Source organism: Parus major, chromosome 3 (assembly GCF_001522545.3).
Source record: "Parus major isolate Abel chromosome 3, Parus_major1.1, whole genome shotgun sequence".
In the NCBI taxonomy this organism is placed as follows: Eukaryota; Metazoa; Chordata; class Aves; order Passeriformes; family Paridae; genus Parus; species Parus major.
In genome coordinates, this window is record NC_031770.1 from 950,612 (window position 1) to 958,911 (window position 8,300).

The 8,300-nt window shown below is 57.6% G+C and overlaps 1 protein-coding gene across 1 annotated transcript; it reads right to left on the reverse strand.

Moving 5' to 3' along the window:
• Positions 1 to 270: 270 nt before the first annotated feature.
• Positions 271 to 7,917, reverse strand: NAPB (NSF attachment protein beta). Its single transcript, XM_015620575.3, has 11 exons — positions 7,744 to 7,917; positions 5,929 to 6,008; positions 5,557 to 5,673; positions 4,837 to 4,883; positions 4,682 to 4,759; positions 3,969 to 4,024; positions 3,674 to 3,758; positions 3,021 to 3,125; positions 2,779 to 2,847; positions 2,545 to 2,595; positions 271 to 1,907 (listed from the first exon to the last, which is right to left on the reverse strand). The coding sequence occupies exons 1-11, from the start codon at positions 7,839 to 7,841 to the stop codon at positions 1,803 to 1,805; spliced, it is 891 nt and encodes a 296-aa protein (XP_015476061.1). The 5' UTR covers positions 7,842 to 7,917; the 3' UTR covers positions 271 to 1,802.
• Positions 7,918 to 8,300: the final 383 nt, after the last annotated feature.

Consider the following 8,300-nt stretch of genomic DNA (forward strand, 5'->3'; position numbering starts at 1 on the left):
ATCGCAGAGACAGGACAAGAGGCAGGGAATGGCTTCCCAGGGACAGAGGGACAGTTCTGCTGGGATGTTGGGAAGGAATCCATCCCTGGCAGCGTCCCAGGGGCTTGGAGCAAGCCGGGATGGGGGAAGGTGTCCCTGGATGAGCTTCAAGGTCCCTTCCCACCCAAACCATTTCAAAGAGGAATGGAAGGAATGACGGCCCCTCCCGGCCGCCATTGTCCCACCACGCTCCAGCCGCGGGAGTTTTCCAGAAGAACCAGTTCTGCCTCCTTCCATCCATGATTTTCACTTTATTCATGTACAGAGTCACACCAAACATGATATTCTTGCTAAGGCCATTTCCTTAAATAAGTTTTCCGAGTAGAGAGTGATGGAAGTGGGGCGGGAATACAGCGGGAGTGGCGGAATTGTCACCTGGGAACCGTCACACTTCACCATGGATACAGCGGAGGACATGCTGGAGCTACTCACACACAACTACCGGGTGTAGGGATGGAGTAACAGCCCTCCTGCTCCTCCTGTCCCACGACACCGGCGCAGGGAACGGCAACAGAACCGAAAAAACACCGGGAAAAGTGGAGCCTCCCGAGCTGTGCTTCCCCTGCTCCCGGCTCCCACAGTGCTGGACGCCACACAAAGCCATTCCCAAGGGTGGGAATGGATGAATTCCAGGTGCTTCCAAGCCTGGAGCTGGGAGATCCCACCCCCCCTGCCTCCCAAGCCCAGGCTTTTCCATCTGTTTGGGATGAACACAAGGACCTGTGGGAAATAAAGAGATGGGGAAGGGCGGGAAAACACCAAAGCGAGGGGAATTTAATTTGGCATGGATCGGAATTTTTGGTTTTCACGACTTCAGAGCCCGACGAGCCAAGCTCTGTCCAAAGCCCAACATTCCAACCTGACTTTTGCAGAGGAAAGAGGGGCTGGAGCTGCCTGGAGCCTCCAGAACAGCCCATAATTAATGACTCCACTCTTCCCAAGGAGTGAGGAATTGCACAAGCTCCCGACGCCTCTGACACATCCCTGAAAATCCCGGCCGCTCCATCCTCTCTCCTTAATCACGCATCCACCAATTCCTGCGGGAATTTCTCAACTTTTCCCAAGAAAACTTGGCCCCAGCCACCCGAATTCAAGCCAGGCTCCCGTGAGATCAACACCCGCGTGCAGCCGAGGGGTCGGAATTCAGGGATTGTGCCCGGCACGCACAGAGGGCGAGGTACAAAAATTCCACCTTCCTGGGAATTATTTGGGAAGTGGAGGGATGGGGATGCACCACCAGCTAAAGTGGAAAATCAATCCAGGAAAGATGGAAACCAACCAGGACCTAGGGCCGACACGGATCCCGGCGCTCTTGGAATGCCTCTGGTGCGGCGGGGGTGTGCGGGACATTCCCAATTCCCAAAGCCTCTGGCTAGCAGCACTTCCAGACCCCCACATCCAAGCGTATCCAACACTCGGGAACGGGAAAACGGGAACACAGCGGGCTGGAAGCGCTTATCGGTACTGCGCTGGCCTGGATGGAATATTTACATGCTGGAAATTACAGCGGGAAAACCGGGAGCCGCGGGTGCAGGCACCGGGATGAGCGGGACCAATCCCGAGGAAGAGGAGGAGGAGGAGGAGGAGGAGGAGGAATTCCGCTCCGAGGGCTTCTCCTGCCTCGCATCCGCCCGGAGCGTCACAGAGCGGGGGCTAAAGAAACACAGTGAGCCATGGGAATGGGAAGCGACGAAAGAAAGCGCGGGATTGGGTCGGGAATTCCCGAAAAGTCCTCGGCTGGAGGCGGGAAGGGCCCGTGGGGGTCACTTGAGGTCGCCATCGCCCTCGCCCTGGATGGTTTTCTTGATGCGCAGCAGCATCGTGGTGAGCCACTGATCCAGCCGCGAGATGGAGTCAAATTCCTTCACCTGGCACCGGGAAAAACTGGGATCAGGGAGCGGAGGGAAAGGGAACGAGGCAGGGATGGGAATGGGAGATGAGTGGGCTCCTCCTGGGAATAAAGGGGAGGGAAAGAGGAGAGAAAAGGGAGCGGGGAATGGAAAGAAGGATGATAAATGGAAAGGGGGAAAAAAACAAAGGGAAAGGAAGGGAAAGGGAGAGGAAAACAAAAAAAAGGAGGGTGGAAAAGGGGAAGAGAGGAAAAAGGGGAAGAAGAGAAGAAGAGGAGGAGGGGAAAGGGAAAGAACTAAGGGGAAAGAGGCGGGGAAAAACGCAAGCGGAAAGTGGGGAAAAACAAGGGAAAGGAAAAAAATGGGGGAAGAAAAGCGAAAAGGGACAGGGCCACATTCCAGAGAAAAGCCTCTCCAAACCCACCCTGAGCACTTCAAGCTCCTGTCAAACACCAAAGAAGCCACAGCAAACCCAGGCAGGATGTGAAACTCTCCAGGAAAACCCGGGAATGCTCAAGGAAGAAGCCGGGACCTCGCTGGAGCAGTTCTGTCCCCCTGCCCCTCTCCGCAGGTTCCCAAATACTGAGCAGGGCACGGGCATCCCAAAAAAGAGAAGGGAGAAGCAGCATTCCCGAGGGAACCCACGAGTACTCACTGCCTCGGTGTAGGCCTCGCTGTTCTGCTCCTCGTGAGCTTCCAGCAGTTTCTGGGAAAACACCAGGGAAAATGAGGGAATGCTCTGTTCCTGCGTGTCCCCGCTCCAGGAACAGCACCCACCACAAACAGGGTTCTGGGCCAAACCCGGGGAAAAGTGATGCTGACATCCTCTAAAATGCTGGGATGAAGGAGAAAACCCCTGGAGAAGTGGGAAAGCCCCCTGGTTACTCACTTTCAATAGCTTGCATTCCCGGGAATCTGTGAAAGCCGGGAACATTTCTTCGTATTTCTCCAGCGCAAGCTGGAAGAGAGGAGAGATCCCTTCACAGACCATTCCCATTCATTTTTTTTTTTTTCCCCAGGATTTGCTTTCCCATCCTCAAACTCGGGAAAGCGTCCACCAGGAATCCAACACAGCACGTGAAGAATTCCAGCCACTGCTGAGGGGGGATTGGGAATTCTGGGATAACTGACCTTGGCATTCAGCTCATCCACAATGAAGTGGCACAGGGCGGCTTTGAAGAAATATTCCTTGGCGCTGTACTTGAGCAAAGGGTTATCCATCGTGTTTGTTCCCACCTGGACAAAAAACAATGTGGAAAAAAGGGGCAGGAAAGGAAAGGCTGGATTAAACCCATCCAAATCCCGCCCCAAAGCTGGGAATAAAAGGGGGAAAATGGCCAAAAAGCCGTGGGGAAGCAGGGAGGTTTTGAACTCATCCCAAGGGAAGTCGGATCCCAGCAGGCTGATCCCTGGTGGATGAGGAAATGGGAAAACAAATCCACTTGGGAAAAAGCTGCTCCAGGATTAACCCTGTGGAAGCACCAAGCAGCAGTGCCGGTGTTGGCAGGTAAATATCCAACAGAAGGCGGAGCTGACAAACCCGGGAGGGAATTTTCTGCCAAAGGGAGTTGCAAGTACATTCAAAGGGGAATTCTGATGGATTTCTCCCAGCCTTTTCCTGGAAACACTGAAAATCATGGATATGGCACTCGTGGAGCAGCAGAACTCTGACCTCAGGGAGCTTTTCCAACCTAAACAATTCCCTGATCCCGGAGGTTTTGCCGACGCCCCCGGGCCCTTTTCCTTGGGAAGAGGTGCTATTCCCACTGGATTTGGCTCCTGACCTGCTCGTAGATCTCGATGGCTTTCTGGTACTGCTCCAGCTGTGCCGCGTAGGCCGCCACCTTCAGCAGACACTTGTTGGCTGAGCTGCAAGCACATCCCGAAAATCAGGCCCTGGATCCCGGGAATTCACCAGCCCATGGCCCAGCAGCCCTTCCCGGAGAGAAAGGCGGGAACCCATAGCTGGGATTTAGAGGAATTCTCTTGGAAATCAGCCCAAATGGGAAGTGTGGCAGTTGTGGGAGCGCCGGGGATGGATCCCTGTTCCAGCCCTTCCCACCGATCCCAAGGACTTGCCTGTTGGATTCCTCTCCCTTGTAATAATCCGCGGCCTGCTCGTAGTGCGCGATGGCCTGGGGACAGAAAGGTGGGATGGGTTATCCCGGGATAAAGCACCCCAGGGAACAGCGCTCCGGGAGAGAGACGGGATCCAACAGAGCGGAGCCGAGGAAGGAAATCCCTGCCTGGAAAACAACCCCTACATCCCGTCCGTTTTATCCTGTGAAATTCCTGCAGGAGATCCGCAGCGGGATTCCTGCCCGGGGAGCCTGGGAGCGGGAATGAGGGAATCGGTGCTGAGCTGGGAGCTGAAGGTGACGGGAAATGGCTCCGTGACATTCCCCAAGCGCTTTTCCAGTGGGAAACGCCGGGGTGGATTCTCAGTGGAGTGCTCAGCCCGTGCTGCTGGCACAGGGACACACCAGAGGGTGCAAATCCCTTGGGATTGCTCCACCAAAGCCTCCGGGCCCGGAGAAACACAAACTCCAACTCAGGGCTGGACTGCACCAGGAACTCCGGTGCTGGATGGGAGATGGGAATTCCTGAGCTGAAGGCAAGGAAATCCCAGGATGGCTTGGGTTGGAAGGGACCTCAAAGCCGATCCACTTCCACTGGGGGAACACCTTCTGCTATCCCAGGCTGCTCCAGCTTGGCCTCGGCCGCTTCCAGGGCCGCGACAACCATGAGTTTCCCGGGAAAGCTGCGCCGTGACGTCAGCGGCGTCCCCTCACCTTCTCGATGTCCACCAGCTCGGCCTCGTAGATCTCGGCGATGGTGATGTGGTGCTTGGCGGCGATGGTGAAGCGGCCCTGGGGACGGGAGGGAAGCGGGATGAGGCGCGGCGTTCCCGGGAAGGCGCGCGGCGTTCCCGGCGGCGGGGCCTTACCATGTCCGTGTAGATATCGATGGCTGCGTTTAAGCAGTTGATGGCCTCTGCAGCGTGCGTGAGAGACAAGAGCGTCAGGCACCTCCCGTTCCCGCATCCCGGCCAGCTGCTGCTCCGGGGAACGGCTGCCCACGGAGCGGGCTCTGCCGGGACCCCACCCCAGTGCCCCCAAATTCCCAAAGGGAACCGACACCGGGACCATCCCAGCCCGAGTTTGCCGCCCGCGTCCCCCAACGGAGCCAATTTCAAGGGATCAGCTCCAAAACGCTGCTGTTTCCCAGGGAGTTTGGGAGTTTCACCATTCCAAAAGGGTGTTCTCCACCCCTGGCTCCCGGGATAACGCTGCTGGAGGTGGGGGATTTGCTCCCAGAGCTATCTGGGGAAAAGCGGGCTGGAGACTTCCTCAAAAATCACAACACGGCTGAAAGAATCCCAGATCCTTAATTCTCATCCCAGGGCTGGGGAAAGCCTCAGGAACATGGATTCCACCGGGATCTATCCCAAAGCCATTCCTCTGGAAGCCATTCCCTAAAGCCAAGCCGAACCGGCACAGAAGCTGCCAAAACTCCCAACACCCTGCAGCATCCTGAATCCCAACAAACACCAAGGGGAGATGCCAGCACGCTGCTGACCTCCTGCACCATCCCAAAGCTCCTGGAAAAGCAGGAATGCACCTCTGCCACCGCTGGCTGGGAGCAATCCCAGATTCCGCCGCCTTACCCTGCGGATCCGCTTTTTTGTAGGCGTTCCCGGCGTCCACGAAGCTGGTGGCCGAGTCGTGCTTGCTCTGGAGCTGCATGTGCAGCTTGGCCGCCTGGCAGAAGGCATTTCCTGCCGCTGGAAAAGAAGGAATACCGATCCTGTGAATCCCGGGAACGAGCGGCTTCCGGGAGCAGGGCAGATTTTTCGGGATGAGGCCTTCCCAAGCAGGATCACCAGCTGGGATGTTTACATTCCTCCAAGACCCTTCAGCTCCTTCCCAGTGTTTAAACAGGAATTGCATGGACACAGAGACCGTTCCCCAGGGAATAACTCACAGGAAGACGTTTGGGCGCTTCCCAATCCCCCCCAGATCCCGGGATTTGGACTCACCACTCCAGTTTTTGGCGATCTTGAACATGTTGGCAGCCCTGGTGTACATCTCACAGGCCTCCTCCACCCGGGTGTTGCCCCTGGAACGCAGCGGGAACGCTCCTGAGACCGGGCCGGGAGGGAACACGGCTCCAGAGCCAAAACTGGGATTGGGAATCTTGGCCTCTCCAGGCTGTGTGGGGCTGATCCCACCCCACCATGTGAGGACACTGAAAGGGGGAATGCTGGATTTGGGGGCTCTCCCAGAATTCCCAGATGCCAAAGGTCAGATTTTTGGTAAGGAAATGCAGATTTTTTTTTTCATGGATACCCTGGGGGGAAAAAAGAGGCTCTGAGGGGAGCTCCCCGCTCTCCATAACTCCCTGACAGGAGCCAGGTGGGATCCAGCTCCACTCCTGCAGAACAAAAAGGAATCCCAGGATGCTTAAGGCTGGAAAATCCCTCAATCCCATGAATCCAACATTCCCCCCTGAGTGCTGCTCTTCAATCCACCTCACAACAGGGGTTATTCCATTGTCTTTTTCCCATCTCTTGGGAATTCTGGCGCTTCTCTCCCCTCCCTGTCTCCCTCTGGCAGCCGAACACGGTTGGTTTGGAAGCACAGGCGGGATTTTTGGATCCCTCCTTGCCCTTGGAAGGCGCCTCTGGCACGAGCCAAAGCCAACAGAGGCGGCAGCGAGGAATTCTACACCCGGAGAGGCCCCAGGAACTGGGCAGCTCCCAGCCTTTCAATCCCAAAACACTGGAAATAAAAGGAATATCAGCTCCTGGGCAAGGTGCTGGAGGAATTCCAGGAAGAGCCCAGGTGGGAAGAAGGCATTTGGCCGGCGCTGGGAGGCCTGGACATCCCGTTGGCCGGGAAGAAGCCGAGAGCCGAGTCACCCCCGCAAACCTTTCCTTCCTGTTTCTTTTTATTTTTTTTTATTTTATTCTTCCATCTGTACTTATCCCTGAAAATTAAAAATTCCCCTCTCGAAATCTCTGCCTGTTCCCTGCAAGGATTTTCAGGAATTTGCCGCCCGGATTATGCCCCTGGAGCAGGCCCTGGCTGATTAATCTGCCGGAGGCCGGAGGGGAATTTCTATTTAAAACTTGTGGATTTTAGGGCGGCCGCAGCCGATTTTTCCGGGCTGATGGATAAAAACCTGCCGGCCCTCACAGAGCATCGCTCCGGGAATGTTCTTTCCTTAAAAAAACAAAGGAAAAGAAGGAGCGAGGTGGCCGGAGCATCCCGATTCCAGACACACGGCCAGGGAACAGCGAGCCTGGAGCAGCCAGGCCCAGGGAAAAGGACGCTCTGCCATTTTCTGGGATAACGCTGCCGGTGCTCCCTGGGATTTCGGGAGAGCCCATCGGGAGATGATTCCCGCCGGGATAAGGCCGGGATGAGCGCGGGCCCGAGGCGGGGAAGGGACGGCAGCCGCAGAGGCCGAGGGCGCTCGCCACATCCCTGGGGCCATCCCTGGGACTGCTCCAGGGGGATCCGGCCTTGGAGCGGGATGGGAGGGGGCTCCCTGTGCCACCCCCCGGACCTGGCACGGATAAGGAAAACCCTCACCCACAACGGGGGGCAGGAGTTGGGAAAAGGGGGGGAAGAGGTCGGCAAGGGGAGGATGGAGGAGATGGGGAAAAGGGGCAGGAAATAGAGAAGGGGGCGGATGGAGGAGAGGGGAGGGGGCCAGGGGCTGATCCAGGAGCTGGGAACGGGGTGTGAAGGGGGGCAAGAGCCGGAAAGGGGGATCCAGGAGCCGGGGAAGACGCAGGAGATTGGAAGGAGGATGCGGGACACGGGCAGGGGGTGCGGGAGCCGCTCACCCGAAGAGCCCCCGCAGGAAGGAGTGCGAGCCCTTGACCCGCTTCTCGGCCTCCGCCATGAGCTGCACGGCCTCCCGCTCCTTGCCGGCGCTGTCCATCGCTCCCGCTTTTCCGGCTCTTCTTCCTCCTCCTCCTCCTCCTCCGCCGCGGCAGCGGGAGCGCGGCGGGCGCGTGCGCGGGGCGGGGCGCGCGGGATGCGGGATCCGGGATCCGCCGGGAACGGGGATGGGGAAGGGGCGGCTCCTCCCGCCGGGCGGGGCCCTCCGCTGCTTGCCCGAGGGGAGTTCCTGCGGGGGCTGTGGCGGGTCAGTCCTTCTCCCGGAGGTTGTTTATGGCGCCCCGCGCGTTTTCCAGGGAATTACCTCACCTGTAACGCGGGAGAGCTGAAGCTCAGGTTCCCGGGAGGGCGGCTACGCTTTCCCGGGAATATTCCGCGTCTGGAGAAGGGTCACCTGTGTCCCGCCGCCGTTAGCTGGGGCGCACACTTGTGTTGTTCAAAAACTCCCCTGGAAGGAGTGAGGCCTGTACGGGGAAAAGTGGGATATTCCCGCCTGATC

Coding starts and splice junctions, on each gene's coding strand:
- NAPB (XM_015620575.3), bottom strand. CDS start 7,841: ATGGACAGCGCCGGCAAGGAGCGGGAGGCCGTGCAGCTCATGGCGGAG. Junction 5,674..5,928: donor GATCGCCAAAAACTGGAGTG/GTGAGTCCAAAT, acceptor CTTCTTTTCCAG/CGGCAGGAAATGCCTTCTGC. Junction 2,596..2,778: donor GGGAATGCAAGCTATTGAAA/GTGAGTAACCAG, acceptor GTGTTTTCCCAG/AAACTGCTGGAAGCTCACGA.